The sequence below is a fragment of the Phyllopteryx taeniolatus genome, chromosome 8 (assembly GCF_024500385.1).
Source record: "Phyllopteryx taeniolatus isolate TA_2022b chromosome 8, UOR_Ptae_1.2, whole genome shotgun sequence".
Lineage (NCBI taxonomy): Eukaryota > Metazoa > Chordata > Actinopteri > Syngnathiformes > Syngnathidae > Phyllopteryx > Phyllopteryx taeniolatus.
Genome location: NC_084509.1, coordinates 4864447 through 4883900, shown reverse-complemented (window position 1 = coordinate 4883900; position 19454 = coordinate 4864447). Strand labels below are relative to the sequence as shown.

The following is a 19454-nucleotide window of genomic DNA, read 5'->3' as shown; positions in this document are numbered from 1 at the left end:
CTTAGCTAGATTGTCTCAATTAAAATAGCTAAACATGCTGTGCAGGATTACTTTGAGGACATGAAGCAGCTGTCCTGTGTAGGAGTTCCACACTTTAAGGAGATGGTTACTGACAGTGGTAATGACTGTATTGTCATGGCGATCCCACGCTACCATCGTGACTTTGGGCTTGAAGTAGCTTTCCTCTTCACTCATTGGCTCGGCACTGAAGAAAAAAAGTTATTTATTGACTGGGTCAAGTCAAAACTAGTTAAAATGTCACACGTCAATTACTGGCATAAACATTTTAATTCCAACCTCCTTTGGAGCTCCAAGTTCCAGCGACATACGGCTGCTTTGTCGAAGACAACTTAACAACCCAGGTAGTAGAATGATTAAAATAATAATAATTTAACTTTACATGCTTGACCAATGAAAAATCTTAAGTGTACTGTACATTTAAACCAGTCAGAACTGAATGAAACTGATGCAATGTTTTGCTTTTTTGTTCTAAATAGATGCAATGTCCACTGGCTGCTTTCTGAGCAGTATAGTATAGTTATGTTGTTTGTATATTTGTATAATATGACTAATAATAGATGATACACAGATAACACTTTTGAGCATAGTGATTCCTCAGGGACAAACAGCACCACCTGGTTATGACAAGACATGCTCCGCTGGCTCCATTTGAAGAAAACCTTGCAGCAAGACTGCTCTATATTAGGAAACCTACTGTAGTGCTTTGTATACACAGATATTCCTTTGTAGTGATACACCGAAATCAAATTTGTGACTGAAACAACACTAGTAGTGTACACGACTGCATGCTGGCCGCAGTTTTTGCTCGTGTCACATCATCATCCTGTTTCGGCAAAAGTCTTTCGGTCCGAAACCGAAAATGCATTTTTGGGCCATTGTCAGATTAAACATTTCGGTGGCCGAAATTTCGGTGCATCACTATTCCTTTGTGTGCTACAATCCAGATTATGTATATTCTGTCATAAATATTGTAAGCAGGAAAGGATTTTCAATGGACAACAAAGACCATGCTCACCCAGGAAGAGTGGTACACATGTTGAGCAAAACACATCGCCACTGCTGGCGCTGATGGAGCTTCCAGATCCTTGCAGTGCCATCCCGGCTTCCACTCACGAACCTGGCAAAGTACAGTAATTTTAAACATAGCACTTTTTAATTTAATTAAATATTCACAGATATGAGCAGTGATGGATGAGATGTTAAAAATAAAAATAAAGCCATTTATTAATTGCATACCTTTCACCTGAGTGGCAAAATTGGATGCTGTCAACTTTGTCCTAAACGGGGTCAACATACATAGAGTAAACGGGAAAATTCTGCATTTGCTCATTCAAGGCAAATATTCAGCTAAAAATTAAAAGTCAATTTACTGTGTGCTCATGGAGCTCTGATATTTTTTCTGGACTTCCACTCCCCAGATAATATATTCTGATGACATCATCAGTGCTTCCTGTGGCTAAGAAAATTCCACCTGCAAAGACATTAAAGCAGCACTTATGGTCTCACCCTGAAATAAGTTCTCAATTTACAAATGGCAAACATAGTGATGTAACGCTTACCGGAACTGAATGAGGAGCACACGGTCTGAACTCCAGGTCTCGGACGCTCTGTAAACTTGTGTGGACGATCACTTCAAGGGAACATCAAGTCAAAATCAAAGCATGTTTCAGTGAGAAAAACACATGTAGACCATTTACATTCACGTCACTGCATTGCACTGGGATAATGAAATAGTATTGTTGATCACGTACAAAATAATGTTAATTACATGGCAGAGAGTGCCTTACGTCAATTAGGGTTAAGGCGCTTAAAGCAAATATGAACCGTCTATCGCCAGAGTTTTTAGTTTGACTTGAGTCAAAACTTGAGTTAAGGGGGCTTTATGGTGGGAGGTGGCTCCACTCAGTTCACAGGCTTAAAAGCTGTTGATTGACACTACCAGTTGGAGTTTAATGTCAAACATGTATATGTATATGTATATATATATATATATATATGTATGTATATATATATATATATATATATATATATATATATATATATATATATATATATATATGTATGTATGTATATATATATATATATATATATATATGTAGGCAAAAATACACAACTAGCACTTTATTTATGCAACAGTTATTGATTTAAGCTTTTCTATATTATTAGTGACCTCATAATACACGAGTTAAAACAGATTTTAAACTGCACTCACCTAAAGTTGATTTTGTTGACGTCCCACTGCCAGAAGCATACCATAGCATCGGTACCAGTGGACAGCATGTAACGTTTTGAGCCCTTGGCAAATGGTGAAAACTGAAAGAACATTTAAAAAAAAAAAATCAAATATATTATTTAAATTGCATACAACTACCTTAGCTGAAGCCAGAAGTCACAAAAATGTGCAGTGTCGTGAAATACAGCACTGCTAGTATTTACAATGGATACAGAACGTATTCCCCCCTTCAATTTGTCACAGAAATAAGGCTACATTTAAAAAAAACAAAAAAAAAACTTGCATATTGCACACAGTACCCCATTTAGACAAAAAAAAACCTGTAGAATTATTTTGCAGGTTAAACAAGAAAAACTGAAATATCACACGGCCCTAAGTGTATTCAGACCCTTTGCTGTGACATGTATGTATATTTAACTAGTGCTGTCCTGTTTCTTCTGATCATCCTTGAGATGGTTCTATACTCGGGGTGGAACGGTTCATAAAATGCACAGTTTGGTTCATATGACTGTTTTGTGGTCATGGTTTTCTGTTTGGTATTGGTTAACTGTTAGGAAAATCAATTACTGGTATGTCTTGTATAGTTAGGTTAAAGGTGAAAGAATGAGGCAGTCTGACATTTGACATCATTGTGACAGTCTGATGTTAAAAGTACGTGAGATTCTGGCTGAGAGAGGAGACATTACGTGTATAAAAAATATGTTTATGTTTTCAGGCAGGCAATGTTATGGCAGTGAATTCTTGGGTCCTTCATGGCTCATGATGTCACGGTCAAGCAAGTGGTAAAAAGAGAGGCAGCGGCGGCCACGAAGGAGTTTTCTTTGTGCAGTTTGATTGTGTCACGTAATACATATAGCCACTCCTCACTCAGGCTCTTTTCCACTCGTCATGCCCTCAAATTTCTGCTCTGGGGTGTACACTGCTTCGCCTCATTAGTAAATGAGGGAAAAAAGGTTTTGCGTGCCTATGAACCGAAAAGGACACATGCGAACTGAACCAGTCGAACTCAACAGTTCGGACGGTTTTCATAAACCACCCCACCCCTATTCTACACCTTTATTGGAGTACAAATGTGTTTAATTATATTGATTGGACTTGGGCGGCACAGTGGAAGACTGGTTCGCACCTGTGCCTCACATCTGCCTTGAGGACCAGGGTTCAAATCCCAGCCCCGCCTGTGTGGAGTTTGCATGTTCTCCGCGTGCCTGCGTGGGTTTTCTGTGGATGAGTGCAAATGGTTGTTTGTTTATATGTGCCCTGCGATTGGGTGGCAATCGAAGATAGCTGGGATAGGCTCCAGCACGCCCGTGACCTTAGTTTTGTTGTATACTGAAGACCAAACTTTTGTCTCATATTCATCTTTTTATCTGAAACCCTAATATCTTCAGTACACAAAAAAACAAAGGAATTGATCTTGCCCTTCCAATACTTTTGGAGGGTACTGTGTGTGTGTGTATTTTTTTTTTTCTGGGGGGGATACTTTGAATATACTGCATATGATTGGTTTAGTACTTTATTATGTCATTACTACTTTCCATGGACAGCCAGGTATGTTCGCAGAATTATGGCCAGGACCTATTACGTTTTTTACTTTCTCCTACGCTTTTTGAACATAAACATTGTAAATTTCTTCATTTCCTTTTTTTATTTTATTTTACTGTTTTGTTTTTCCATTTGTTCCAAGTTTAGCTTGTGTTGATTGATTGAGACACTCAACTGTGGCCTTACGTGTCACAAGCTTTATAAATTCCAACTCAGTGGAAATTATACACAATGTCACCGCCACTTTTTTTTTTTTTTTTTTTTTTTTTTAAAGTGTGAGCCAAACCCAATTTTTTTACAGTGTGTGACCAGCAAACAAAAACTAAGCCTTTTTTCAATAATAAAAAACGTTTTTATGCTGTATGCACAAAAGGGAAATCCTAATACAGTGTTCCCTCGCCACTTCGCGCTTCACGTTTTGCGGCTTCAGAGCTTCGCGGGCTTTTACAAAATATTCATAAAAATAAATAAATACAGCCATATCGGCAGCCATATTGCGGAAACATGCGTTTCATGTTGATGTGCGAGAGAGAAAGTTTCCCTGCATGCCAAACAAAGAGATGAGTTGACTCAGAGGCTTTGTACATGCCTGTACTGTACGGGCACTCACACAAGGCGCGATTGGTTCCCGGCGCGACATCGACCAATGAGAGCACGAGTAGATTTATCCCGTTAGCTGATTGGCTTCGCATCAGCGCAGCCTCACCCAGCATCTTCCCTTGTTGTGTCCCGCCAGTCTCGTCCACGCTGTTGTGTTCGCAATAACTTTTTTTGTTTAAGTGAGAATTTTTTTTATTAGTTAAGCAAGCCCTTACAATGCCGCTGAAGCGCTGTGCCCCTGCGAAAGCTTCCTCCGGGGCGCCCAAGAGGAAGATGATGATGATGACCATCAGCGAAAAAGTGAAACTTTTAGATTTGATCCTTTTAGATTTGATCAAAGAGTGCAGAAGTTATGCATCTGTGGAATGCCATTATGGCGTGAATGAATCTACATTGCGGTACATAAAGAAAGAGGACGCAAACATCTGCAAAACTGCTTCAATAACCTTCAATAAGGAAGCGAAACATGGTTTATGGTCCGATGTGTCGAGTTTAGCAATCGTGTTGACGGGGTTATGTCCTTGTACAGGGGAATTTTGAAGCCAAAGAAAAAAACAAAGACAACAACTACCCATCACCATGTTTTTCTCCAAGGTGAAACCCCAGCTACACCATCAGCGCCTCCAGCAGAAGAGTCTCCGAGTGAACCTAAAGCCTCTACGAGTCAAGTGAGAGCCTCTCCTCCGCCAACAACACAAGTCTCTTCGCCTCTCTCAGAAGGCAATGTTGATGAATGTTAATTATTTTAGAAGGTTTTATAATTAAATATTTAAGTAAATACATGTACTGTTGTAATCTTTGTCTCTAATATGTAAAGTATAAATACATATTTTAAACATTCTGATACCCACATACACATCCACGAAAACTCCTGGGAGGGGTGGGGGGGCAAATCCTACTTCGCGGGGGGTTCTGGTTCCCATTAACCGTGAAAAATGAGGGAACACTGTAATACTATAGTAGTGGCTAAGTCCAACATAAAGCCACTGATAGTTATAGAAGACAGGCATGTGTGACACGCTTTTTCCATTTCGTGAAACAGTAAGTCCTTGATCGTCGTTGCATTTATGTATCTTTATTTCTCACCGTTAGTGGTCTTGCAAGTACCGCAAGGCATTCAAAACTGTGTCCAAATGTCACCCAATCCAAATAAAACAAACAACGTGGCATCTTAGCAGTCAAAAAACTGTATGTGCGCCGCGCTCCCTCGGTCTACACACACCTCTAAACTCATGAGCACTTCCGACTTAAATAGGCATTTGAAAAGATACAATGGTCACACCTAGTGGTCAACTTGGTGACCAACATGATAATACACAAAATGGCCCTTAAAACTACTTATTTAAAATGTGAATTTCATGTACAGTTTACATAATTATTGTTATTTATGTAAATAAGTTCATACATAAATGTAAAGATAAAACATATTGCAATTGGTATGAAGTTTTCGCAGTTGATTAGGATTCGAGACAAATAAGTTTCCATTTCCATTTTCTGAGCCGCTTCTCCTCACTAGGGTCGCGGGCGTGCTGGAGCCTATCCCAGCTGTCATCGGGCAGGAGGCAGGGTACACCCTGAACTGGTTGCCAGCCAATCGCAGGGCACACAGAAACAAACAACCATTCGCACTCACAGTCATGCCTACGGGCAATTTAGAGTCTCCAATTAATGCATGTTTTTGGGATGTGGGAGGAAACCGGAGTGCCCGGAGAAAACCCACGCAGGCACGGGGAGAACATGCAAACTCCACACAGGCGGAGCCGGGGATTGAACCCGGGTCCTCAGAACTGTGAGGCTGACGTGCTAACCAGTCGGCCACCGTGCCGCCCAAATAAGTTTCATGTATGTTAATGTTGATCAGGTTGGCATTCTTTTAAAAATTCATTATAGTTTAGCCATGATTTCAAGCACAAATTCATCACCAAAGTCAGCCGGGGACCCCACACAGACCGAGTGAGAGAGGAGCAACGACCATGGCAGAGCGCCCTGGGGAGAGGGAAGAGGAGGACACAGGGCCGGGGAGCAGCAGCACAGCCTCCAGTCCCTCACCGGAGACCAGGACAAGGCCCCCCAGAATGGGGCCAGTGGGCACCTCCACGGAACCCAAGGACCGAGAGCTGATCAAGGACCGGCCCCCACTAGGAGGACAACACGGACAAAACCCAACCCAAGAGGAGGAAGGGGAAACAGGCCCAGCATCCCAAAAGGCCCCCACCCCAGATCTGGAGCCAGAAGGATAGGGGTTTGAGTACATGAAAGTGACCCGATGGCCTGCATAGATATGATTTGGTCACATTACAGTTCATTATATTTCTGTACGACATTCTTCCCCAGGCAGACAAGAATCAAGGTTCAAGGCTCACCATTCTTATGAAAAGTGACCAGTTTTTCTTAAAAGTTATCCATTTGGTTATTACGTTTAGCAGAGATATTTTATAGTGTTATAGACACTCTATGACAAGATTTTGCCATTGGTTAATCCTGGTAGCTTCTTATCTTTCCAGTTTAGAGTTAACATTTTTTTAGTGTTTGCTAAAATTACAAGTATCGGTTGAGCATGTTTATTTGGGAGATCTACAGCTTTTAAACCACCCAATAGACAAAGATTAGGAGAAATTGGAATACTACAGTTCAAAACTGAGGAGAGTTTCTGTGTAACTAGAGACCAGAACATGAAAGTAAGTGTCTGGAGTGTTATCAGTACAATTAGTGCACGTTTGATTTCGAATAGCCCATTTTATGCATACTATACTGCATAAAGTGTGATGTATGCAGTACTTGGAACTGGATTAGCTGTAAAAAAAAAATTTTGTCATTGAGAATGTATTTCTGCATATTTGCACCAAGTACCGGTTGTCAGACACTTAGATGTCTTTTTCCCATTTTACGATTGATAAGTGTATTGAATTAGCACTTGAAATTAATTTGTCTCCTTTTGTTTTGTTTTTTGTTTTGTGGGAGTAACTCCACTATTTTCTTAACACCAACGGGTGGTTATAAAGTATTCACGTATGTTGAGAATCTTTTTAGGATTGCTGTTCTTACTTTGTAGCATTGAAGGAAGTTACCGCCTCTAATTTGAAATTCTTGGAATAAGATTTCACATGACACGACTGCATTATTTTTAAATAATTGATGTAGGTGGTCAATTCTGCTTTGTTCCCATGTACTGCTGCAGTAAAGGGGTTACTTTGTTAGTACAAAAATCGGGATTGTGCCAGATTGGGGAGAAACGATATGGTGCTGACTGAGATTGTGTGGTTTCTAGACTGTGAATGTGTTCTTCAGTGGTTCAAATTGCAAAAATTGATTAGTAGGAAAATTATTATTTGTATCAGAATGCTTTAGTTAAAACGCTGTACGATCAGACTATCATGACATGGAATTTATTTTGTTTTGTAATATAAGAACAGACAACATATTAATAATAAATAAAATATTTTGTTAATATAGTCAGCCAGGAATGCAAAGTTACCAATGTCCTTTCACCATCGTTCCTGTCATATTGTGTTTTTGCTTGTTTTTGTTTGCATATTGAGGACCAAAGTAATTTTTGTTTTAATTCCTCATTTTAAAAAGACTATTCAAGCAACAGGTTTTTCCTCATGTTTTTGAGATTGCAGGTTGAAAGCTGCAGCTGGCTACTAGTGTGAACTGAACGGGTGGAAACTATGGTAAAATTAAATGCAAGTATTTTTAGGGTAATAGCCAGTCTGCAACATATTGAGGGGGGAGTATGAACTAGTTCATTTTTGGACCGTGAACTTAGTTAAAAAATTTGAATTATGAACAGAACTAGTTAATTTTTTGAATTGTGAACTGAACTTTGAACTAGTTCGCATAGAAAATTCCCAAATTTCCCAACACTGATTATGGCCATGTGATATTTCAGTTTTTCTTTTTTAATAAATCTGCAAAAATTTACATCTACAATAGTTTTTTTCTGTCAATATGGGGTGTTGTGTGTACACTGAGGGGAAAAAAAATTTACTTACCGTATTTTCCGACCATAAGGCGCACTTAAAAGTCTTAAATTTTCTCCAAAATGGAGGGGGCGCCTTATGATGCGGCTATAAAGGTTGTTGAGCGCTCCGCTTTACTTTTTTTAATTTTATTTTTTTTAATTATTATTATTATTTTTTTTTTAAGCATTTCCTGCAGACACGTTGCTTACACAGAGGAAAAGCCGACGTGGCTGAGAACAGGGGAAGGGTGCGTGAAGTAGGACGCTAAAGCCACGTAGTAGGTATATAGCGCCGGGGTGTTTTATTTTATTTTATTTATTTATTTTTTAACCGCTTTTTTACCGCTTGACTGACCCCGCATTTCCGGGGTGTGCATTGTGCAAAACAACATCGGTTTGGCTAAGGACCCCCGAAAATGTCACCTATGAAGAGACACGCTTATGAAGCACAGTTTAAACCGCAAGCTATCAGTTATGCGGAGGAACATGGGAACCGAGCAGCCATGAGAGAATTCAAGATCAACGAATCCATGGTTCGCAAGTGGAGGAAGCAGGAAAACGAGCTTCGCCAAGTCAAGAAGACGAAGCTGAGTTTCCGCGGAAAAAAAGAAAAACAAAACGCGGAAACAAGGCGAGGTGGCTCGAGTTGACCAACTCGAGCAATGGATTAATGAGCAAAGAACAGCCGGGAGAAGCGTCTTTACAGTCACCATTCGGCTGAGTGCAATAACTCGGGGCTTGCCATCAGTCCGGGAGCCTTGACGAACCGCTGGACAGCCGTGTAAACAGGGCGTTCAAAGTGAAGTGAGCGACGTGGGAGCCATGGATGACAGATGTCGAACAAGACTAGGAGACAGCGCCGGGCGAGTTACGCCACAATTAGTGAATGGATTGTGGATGCTTGGGCTAACGTGTCTGCTTGCACTGTTGTTCGAGCTTTCGCACGGCAATGAGACCGACTCGAACCTGGCGTATTTGATTGAGAACTTGCCGAGCTGTTTATTTCGAATATAGAAGATGAGGACTTTGATGCATTTGTGGATGAGGATTGATAAAAAAATAACGTGAGTACATTGTTAAATACGTCAATAAAGTACAACCCAACTCAGTTTTGCTCCTGCTGCCTTTTTAAAAACATTGTTTTAGCGTGCATGCATGCTACCATATGTTTTAAGCTAGCATATGTTTTACCATGCTTGCGCCCAACAGTGCAGTGCGCCTTATGTGTGTGTTAAATACAGAAATAGGCCCTGTACCTGAGACTGAGCCTTTTAATACGGTGCGCCCTATGGTCGTGAAAATACGGTAAAAAAATTTAGCAAGTGGCTGCAATATGACAAACTGAAAACTTTACATATCCACTATCTATCTGGGTCATTAACAAAGGTTAACAAGCTCAGAGTTCGCCAATACTAATGTCGTTTTGCGTTGTTTTGAAAATGAGGTATGGATTTACCTGTAGGGAGGTAATTGATCCACTGTGTCCCTGCAGCACAGCAACAGGCGCACAAGTACGAAGGCACCACACACGGATGGTTTTGTCACAGCTTCCCGCAGCAATTAGCGTGTTCTCATAACTCACTGCCAAGTCTGTGATTTCAGCAGAGTGTCCTCGCAACGTTGAATGAAGCCGCCCGTCGAAGGAAGACCAAATCTTCACTAAACAGTCATCTGAGCCCTGGCAAAGAAGAGGGCAAGGCTAACATTAAAAGACACGCGTGCGGTAGGGCTGAGCGATTATGGAGGGGGAAAAAAATAAATCACAATTATTTTGATTAATATTAAAATGATTAGTCAACATAATTATTCATTGATTTCAAAAGTGTATTTATTCATTCAACAACCAAAACTCAAATTTAAATATCTTAAAACATCAATCAGAAAATAAATTAGTAAAATAATAATATATTAAAATAGCAATTAAAAATACTGCTTTGCTGCTTTACTTGCAAGTCGTCACCATTATGTTTTATTCGATTGTTTTTGTGATTGTGAGAAGCCAAAATCGAAATCACAATTCATTTCCATTAAATCGCAAAGCCCTAGCGTGTGCTGTGAGGTTTTCATGTTTTTAAATGACAGTTAGTCAAACAAATCATTGGATGCATTTTATATGGAAAATAAGTCATCCGTAAAACATTATGTTAGGGTTTTGACGAGGCCGATTCTTTAGGTTCCTTCTTACTGTGAAGATCCTGAGACCGGTGCGATCGAACGCAATACAGTACACAGCAGACAGATGGCCCAGGATCCGCCGATGCAGACGCATGCGCCCATAGTTGCTGACAGGGTAGATGGAGCTGTAACGCTGTGCTCCCGTGAGCTCTCTTCCTCGACAGACATTCACTGTGAGAGACAAGATACAAACTATTAATGGAGGGCTCCAAACTGAACACAACACCAACATGGATAGGGCAGGATATACAGTGGATATAAAAAGTCTACATACCCCTGCTCAAATGACATAAAATATATATAAAGTAAGGCCAAGATAACTCATTTCAAAACCTTTTCCAATAATACTGTGACCTATAACCCGTACAACGCAACTTATGTTTTTAAATAGTAATAGAAATAAGTAAAAATAAACTGAGATACCAAGATAACTCATTTCAAAACCTTTTCCAATAATACTGTGACCTATAACCCGTACAACGCAACTTATGTTTTTAAATAGTAATAGAAATAAGTAAAAATAAACTGAGATAAATGTGGTTGCACAAGTGTGCACACCCTCTTAAACTGGGAATGTGGCTGTATTGAGAAATTATTAATCACATTTAAATTAATGTTAAATACGAGTCAGCACACACCTGCCACCATTTAAATTTCTTCTGATTAACACCAAATAAAGATAAAATCTTCTAGCAGGCTTTTCCTGACATTTTTTGCTTTCGACCAGAAACCTCAAGGTTTTGTGCTAACAATGACAGGTGTTTAGAATTGTTCATAATTTCTTCACTTTGACAAAAGCCCCAGTTCTAGCTGGGAAAAAAGCCCCAACTCATGATGCTGCCACCACCATGCTTCACTGTATGTAGGTATGGTGTTCTTTTAGTGATTAACAGTGTTTGTTCCAAACAAAAAGTTCAACAGACCATTACACATATTCCTACATGCGTCTTGGTAAAGTGTGCTTTTGCAAAATGTATCCGGGCTTCGATGTTTGTCTTTGTAAGATACTGCTTCCTTCTTGCCACCCTACCCGATGGGACAGACATATGGAGAAGATGGAAGATTTATTGTTGTAACATGTACGAAACAGCCAGTTCGTTAGTTATAGCTCTCAATGCCATAAGGCACATTAGGCCGCAATTGCAGTTTCTGTAATCTGTAGTTTACGGGAGCAGGTGATTGGCACACTGTCCAACCCCAGCACCTAGTATTCCTAAGCAGTCGCCCATCCAAGTACTAACTAGGACCGATCCTGCTTAGCTTCTGAGATCGGACAAGATCTGGCAGCATGTAGGGATTGGGCCGGCCTAAACAGCCAGTACTTGCCAGAAATTCCCACAGCTTGCTTCTTCAATGCTGCTGTCAGCTAGGGGTGGACGATATATAGCACCTTTGATATAATTGTGAATGTTGCTTTAACAATATGCACTTTTATATTATTGAGTTTTCATACTGTCTCTACCAGAACACAACCAAACGGGTGCATGGACGGCATATGAGGAGAGAAAGGAGGAACTGCATGAAAGTCCTGATTTGCCAAATCAGCGGACATGATTCAGTCATGTGAATCAGTGGCAAGCAAAATAAACTCTTGCTCTCAAACTAGCGTGCCGAGCAACCTTTTCAGGAGTTTACCAGCTTTTTAATAAGTGGGTGAATTGAAACAATGGACCTCAATGGAACGTATGTATAGTTTTTTGTTGGCCAACAGAAAAATAACACAGGCTACCGATGTATGTCCTGGCTTCCCAAACGCGGTCAGTTTAAAAGCGAAACAAAGAGAATGGACGGCACTGTTACCATTGTATATTCACTGGAGGATTTATTCATTTTGGATAAAATTTACAAAGAAAACTAAACTCTCAGTCATCCGACTGCTGGTTAGGCTAATGGAGGAGCTAGCTAGCATAGCCCTACTCCTACCGCAGGTGTTTGTAAGTAAATACTGTATTTCACTATCCCGTCACCGATCACCCACTGTTTTACTTATTAGAACCATGTACTGTATTCCCAATATCTGTTGCTAAACATGTCACTGGGAATAACAAAACAAAAACTAAAATAACAAAAAATAAAATGATTCCGCGGTCATAACGTCTCATATCGTTGTTTCAAAATCACGTGTCTGCCCGCGAGTGTAAAGCTTGATCTTTTTTTCCATTTCACTCTTCATAAGAAACACCTAGTCATGTGGAAAGGTTGTAAAACTTTGTTATGAAGCTAGTAAATCTAATTTTCCTCACGGGATGAATAAACTGTCCGTCTAGCTATACATACATGACTTCTGCTAAAGAAAAGATGCGAAGATCTGCACAAAAAACACTTAGAAAACCCTTGCGCAGTCATTTAGCAAAGACGTACTCTTCTTTTCTTTTTGGCTTGACCCAATAGGGGTCACCACAGCGTGTCATCCTTTTAGCAAACACGTACTATGACAAAAACAAGTAAAAGTATGAAAGACAAAGAATGCCATCAACTACATTTCTTTCTGCAGTGTTCTAGCCAAATTTGTATGCCAGTGTGTGCTGTGGTGACAAACTTGTCTGTTTAAAATATTTAATTAGGATTACATTTTATGTTTTGATTTTTGAACAAAAGCTTAACAAAAATACTATTGTGCAAACCTGCTTTGGCATGTTCTCCTGTATACAGCCTGGACATAACGTGAAGTTATTAATTGCTAAATATTGCCATACAATATTCTTGTGCAATGTCCCAGGAAGCCAGTAGAGATTTACATCGTTTTTGTTGTTCTTTGTTTTTTTTAAACTAGGATATTGTCAAATTATCGTTATCATAAAAATATTGAGATATTTTTATTTGTCCATATTGCCCAGTACGACTGTTAGCTTCTGGGCAGCCTCCCACCCGCTGCTTTTCTTCTCATCTTTTCATCAATTTTTTAAGGCTGTCCAATTGTTAGTAATGTCACTATTGTGCCATATTTTCTCCACGAGATAAGGACAGTCTTCACTGTGTTCCATAGAATATTTAATGCCTTGGAATTTCTTTTTTAACCTTCTCCTGACTGATACATTTGAACAACATGATCCAAGAAGATGTGAGTGACTACAAAAGTGTCAGGAAAAGCCTATAACAGCTGAAATTTATTTGGATTTAATAAGAGGCACTTCAAACGATGGCAACGGCAGATGTGTGCAGACTCCCACTCAACTTGAGTTTAAATGTAATTTGTTAATTCTGAACGCAGCCACATTCACAGTTATAACAGGGTGTGCAGGGTGAGCTTCCCTTAATTGCTCAGTCATTCACAAGCAAAGATGGGGCGAGGTTCACCTCTTTGTGAACAAGTGAGTGAGAAAATAGTCGAACAGTTTAAGGACAATGTCCCTCAACATACAATTGCAAGGAATTTAGGGATTTCATCATCTACGGGCCATATCATCATCAAAAGGTTCAGAGAATCTGGAGAAAGCACTGCATGTAAGCGGCAAGGCCTAAAACCAACATTGAATGCCCATGACCTTCGATCCCTCAGGCAGCACTGCATCAAAAACCGACATCAATGTGTAAAGGATATCACCACATGGGCTCAGGAACACTTCAGAAAACCAATGTCAGTAAATACAGTTCGGCACTACATCCATAAGTGCAACTTGAAACTCTACTATGCAAAGCAAAAGCCATTTATCAACAACACCCAGAAACCCCACCAGCTTCTCTGGGCCCGAGCTCATCTAAGATAGACTGATGCAAAGTGGAAAAGTGTCCTGTGCTCCGACGAGTCCGCATTTCAAATTGTTTTTGGAAATTGTGGACGTCGTGTCCTCCGGGCCAAAGCGGAAAAGAACCATCCGCAAAGTTCAAAAGCCAGCATCTGCGATGGTATGGGGCTGTGTTAGTGCCAATGGCATGGGGTAACTTACACATCTGTGAAGGCACAATTAATGCTGAAAGGTACATACAGGTTTTGGAGAAAAATATGCTGCCATCCAAGCAACGTCTTTTTCATGGACGCCCCTGCTTATTTCAGCAAGACAATGCCAAATCACATTCTGCACGTGTTACAACAGCGTGGCTTCGTAGTAAAAGAGTGCGGGTACTAAACTGGCCTGCCTGCAGTCCAGACCTGTCTCCCATTGAAAATGTGTGGCGCATTATGAAGCGTAAAATACGACAACGGAGACCCCAGACTGTTGAACAGCTGAAGCTGTACATCAAGCAAGAATGGAAAATAATTCCACCTACAAAACTTCAACAATTAGTGTCCTCAGTTCCCAAACATTTATTGAATGTTTTTAAATGATATGGTGATCTAACACAGTGGTAAACATGACCCTGTCCCAGCTTTTTTGGAACGTGTTGCAGCCATAAAATTTTAAGTTAATGATTATTTGCTAAAAACAATAAAGTTAATCAGTTTGAACATTAAAGATCTTGTCTTTGTAGTGTATTCAATTAAATATAGGTCAAACAGGATTTGCAAATCATTGTATTTTGTTTTTATTTATGTTTAACACAATATCCCAACTTCATTGGAATTGGGGTTTTAAGACTGTGGTGAACATGTGTAATGAGATTGAGAATTCATTTCAGTAGAGTAAAAGTGGAATTTTGGGGAGAACGTTCACTGCTGCTGCCTGGCAGCCACTGGACTTTATACAAATGTATTAACAGTTACAGTAGCATGACAAATTCAGGCGAAATACACAGTATACCATTTGTCAAGACTGGTTTGAGTTACACCACTTCCTTCCACCTTGGCCATAAAGCATCACGACAAAATAGGTGCATTATAAACAACTGCAATACTAAAAACAAATTAAATGCACAATAACGTGGACACATTTTTCAGTGCATCCATTTACTTTGGAAGAAACAAATGAGTATTGAACAGGGTTGGGCTTACCGATATGTGGAGGTTTCTTGCTGTTGAAAGGCCTCTCTGGTGGTCTGCCCCTGTGAAGGGCTGCATATGATGAAGTTTTCAACCGCACACCGTCACATTCTGGAAACACAAAATGCTAAAATTCTCATTTGGCCTTTTGTTGTTCTTTAACACAACCACATTTGATAACAGTCATGATTTTAAAAAGATCCATTATCATGTTGTCATTATGACAACCTCTATTCTATAATAAACCCACATCTTAGAAAACTGAGCCCAGAAAACTGCAACATTATCATCAGACGTTCTGGATACTACCGTCCCAAACTCATAGAAAAAAGAAGTTATAAACTTAGGGAGCTTTCACATCTGTAGTACGCATTTTTTGATTGGATTGTGGAGTCGCTGGTTACTTTTCACACAACAGAAAAAACGCCACCCGAACCAAAATGCACACCTTAAGCAAACCTTAAAACATTGCTCTCTTCTTATTAGTTTAAAATAATTTAGACAAGCAGGTTTGCTGTTTGGAGTAGTGAATGTAGTGAGTGAAACAGTGCTAATATTACAGTATACAGTAAGTAGCAAATAGGAAAGTGCATGTTAGTTTAAAGGGATGATCGCAAATTATGAGATCACAAAAACAGATGAACACATTCTCGCAAGTCAAAAGATAGTAAACAAAAGTGAGGACTAGCTGACCACAAGATGACCACATCAACAAACAAACCAAAAAACACAAAGCTGGATACATAGACTAAATTGTGCAACATTCCAATAATAAGATGCATTAATATGAATTTAAGTGCTTTGTAATTTCAGACTTCCCAGCAGCAAATAAAAGGATGTTGTGTTACTCACAGTGAACCAACATCCCACAGATGGACCATTGTACCTTTTGACGTCCTAAGCATCGACTGCTTTCCGGACCCCAGGAGTGAATGTATGCCAGGGACACAGGATGGCACCTCTTTGTCAAGAATCGGTCCAATCTGCTTACATATTTGTAGTAAATGGTCTGGTGCTACATGTCTGTTGGCTGCAACCTGTGTGGGGGTGTGGGGGTTTTTGGGCGGGGGACACACAGCAACTTGACAGTGTGCATACTGAATATGATTTAACATTTGAATTCAAATGGAAAACAATGGCAACAGAATCTTAAACCAGGATTTGCATGATTTTTGTTTTTTATTGTTTGTGCATTGTAAGAAACACACACTGGCTATTTTATTTTCATCCATCCATTTTCTGATCCGCTTATTCTCACTAGGGTCACGGTGTGCATGCGCCTACCTCAGCTGACTTCGGGTGAGAGGCGGGGTACGCACCCTGAACTGGTTGCAAGCCAATCGCAGCGCACATGTAGACAAACACTCATTTACATGCACATTCACGCCTACGGACAATTATTTAGTCTTTAATTAACCTACAATGCATGTTTTTGGAATGTGGGAGAAACCGAAATACCCAGAGAAAACCCACACAGGCACGGGGAGAACATGCAAATTCCACACTAGGAGCCCGGATTTCAACCCAGGACCTCAGAACTGTGAGGCACATCTGCCTCCAGTTGACCACAACACACTGGCATTGACTGTCTAGGTCACACTATTATCACTCCCATTACTAGGGAAATCAAATGTGCTGAAAATGTCCCCTGACTATTTCATATATATTTACTCAGAATATTTAATGAGATTTCCTTGGACTAGAATCTGTCAAACCATTTGGTGGTTTCGTATGATTTTCAAGAGCTTTTCCGTGAGGCGTGGCTCCCTATGCAAAAGCTTTACTTTTAATCGACCAATCAGAGAGCTGGTCACAGGCAAAACAACGCCGAGACAACGCATCTCAGGCTCTGCTTGGCCAATGAAGCGGCCTCACCAGCGAGAGAAGCCAAAATACCCACCCAATCTGCAGTACGACTGTCGTGGCTTAAATTATACATTAAACTGTATATTACATGAACGTCTAAGGCTAACGTATCTCAATTAACGTCGAGTTGTGTGTCAGAGGCCAAGTTGTGACCTTGTACAACAACACGGCTCGAATAAAGCCTACAGTTCAAAGAGATTAGAACAAAGACCGTAAACTAGCGCTAGGCGAGGAACCCTCTCCTGTCGCGGCACAATTATGACAATGAATTAAATGACAGTACAGATTCAAAATAACTCGTACCACATCTTCATATGTTCTCGGGTGCTCGTTTCCCAGCCAGTCCAATCTCCCTGGTAAGAGCTGTCGAAAACAGAACTCGGTAAAACGGGGAGTCGCGACACAAAACCAGAGCACATAAGACACTTTGCTTGTAAAAAGTGTTCGATGTCAAACGGCTGAGACGCACAGACAGATTTCAGAGCCACAACTAGTTGCAAAGTCCAGACCCAACACCATCGGATAGCAGCTGTAGCACACATCACGAAGCGAGAGCACGTACCTGATATTCCTCGAGTTCGCTCACCAGAACCTGAAAGTTGGGTGGAAAGGGGCAATTAATTGCGGGTGACCTCTCCCAATGCTGTTATCGAGGAGCAAAGGCAACTATTTTTGAAATATTACAGAAACGGATAAGCATGCTAGCTCACCTCAGCCGTTCTCCGACACGGACCCGTTGTTAGGAAACGAGATATCAAGTAATAAAGCTCTGAAATTAAAATACACCGGGGCGATTGATGTCATTGATTAACACAAGCAGTATCAAAGTAAACTGAGCTTTCAATTGGGGTTCCTTGTGCGGCTTACCCGTCTCAAGGAGCGAAATGTTCCGATTTTTGGCCATTTGAATCGGACCTAATTTGAAGAGGAAAAGCACAATGTAGGGCTAACTTTGTAAGAACTGCAAAATATGATATATATTTATTTAATTTCTGTCACACAGGTCTGACACCCTCCACGGTTGCTGCCGCTTGCTATTCAGCCTGTTCGCAGTCGCCATTGGAAGGATGAGGCCTCCGCAATACCTCTTACTTCCGCCACAGAGGCACACACAGGAAAAGGGCACAGGGGGGAGGAGCGAGTGCAACAAAAGACTTAAAAACTACACGGCTCACTGTGGCTCGGCTAAATTCAAATGACCTGCCCGTATGCTACGTACACGTAAACGCGTAGCTCAACGTGACGACAATTAAGCACACAATTTCCTTTGAAATGCAAGGAGACTGTCACGCATTCGCCCCTTCTTGTTTGACAACGGTCGAGAGTTCGGCGGATGACGTAATGAGTCATGAACGACCATAGCGAGCTTATTTGGTTGATTCAAAGCTGGATACGCTTTGTTTTCATCTGCATAGCAATTTATGTATATTTTTTGTAAAGTTTATTGAGTGAAATATGCCTCTTATTTTCTCGTATTAAGATTCTCATCTTGGTATGAAATCCGTTTTGAAGAGCTGCGTTACATTAAAAAAATATATAACAATAATAATAATAATAGTAATCATAATTATATATTATCATCATTAGTATTATTATTGCATTATGCAATATTATATATATATATATAATATTGCATAATATATATATATAAAATGATAATAATATATTACTATTATTATTATAATGAAAATAAAATTATTATGAGATGAGAATATCTTAATATGACACTAAGAGGCATTATGATTATTATTATAATTATTATTAATTTATTTATTTGTTAAAATCGCTGAAGCGTAAATCTAATTTACACTGTTATACAAAGTGTGTCAGAAAATTGCGGGGACTGGTTTCACAAAAGATAGAAAAACCTTTTCATGTGGGCCAGACCTGGGTTTCCCAATCTTTGTTGGGCCAAGGTACCCATTTTTACAATACTGAAAAAAAATATCTTGTCTCAATCTACTCACAAATTGACTTAGTGGTCCTCAGTGTAATTGAACACAGAGCTGATATAATACTCGCAGGGAGCCATTGCCTCTTAATCTGATGTTTGAATGGCAACCATCGCTGGCTAAGATAGATGAACAAGGCTATACATACAGTATTTGTAATTCATAATCATTTTCAAACAAAGTGAAATCGGAAAATTTCCCACATCACCTCTGATGATCTCTTATGGAACACTAGGATGCCAT

The 19454-nt window shown here is 40.0% G+C and overlaps 1 protein-coding gene and 1 long non-coding RNA gene across 4 annotated transcripts in view; one reads left to right on the top strand and one right to left on the bottom strand.

The window, feature by feature from the left end:
- Positions 1-18547, bottom strand: part of brwd1 (bromodomain and WD repeat domain containing 1) — a 34612-nt gene extending 16065 nt beyond the window's left edge. Inside the window, exons 1-15 of one of the 3 annotated variants that reach the window (XM_061781835.1) lie at positions 18261-18544; positions 18127-18174; positions 17970-18028; positions 17822-17851; positions 17563-17622; positions 16280-16430; positions 15406-15504; positions 10546-10706; positions 9817-10038; positions 2234-2334; positions 1581-1651; positions 1392-1492; positions 1258-1298; positions 1037-1138; positions 52-205 (exon numbers count right to left, since the gene is read on the bottom strand). In XM_061781835.1, the coding sequence (XP_061637819.1) occupies positions 52-205; positions 1037-1138; positions 1258-1298; positions 1392-1492; positions 1581-1651; positions 2234-2334; positions 9817-10038; positions 10546-10706; positions 15406-15504; positions 16280-16430; positions 17563-17622; positions 17822-17851; positions 17970-18028; positions 18127-18163 (1389 nt within the window). In that variant the 5' untranslated portion in view covers positions 18164-18174; positions 18261-18544. Of the gene's footprint in view, positions 1-51; positions 206-1036; positions 1139-1257; positions 1299-1391; positions 1493-1580; positions 1652-2233; positions 2335-9816; positions 10039-10545; positions 10707-15405; positions 15505-16279; positions 16431-17562; positions 17623-17821; positions 17852-17969; positions 18029-18126 lie in introns of all 3 variants that reach the window. The other 2 variants (XM_061781836.1, XM_061781833.1) reach the window with 2 other exon arrangements.
- Positions 286-5060, top strand: LOC133482135 (uncharacterized). Its single transcript, XR_009789698.1, has 3 exons — positions 286-362; positions 1000-1146; positions 4926-5060. It is a non-coding gene; the product is annotated as an uncharacterized LOC133482135 (long non-coding RNA).
- Positions 18548-19454: the final 907 nt, after the last annotated feature.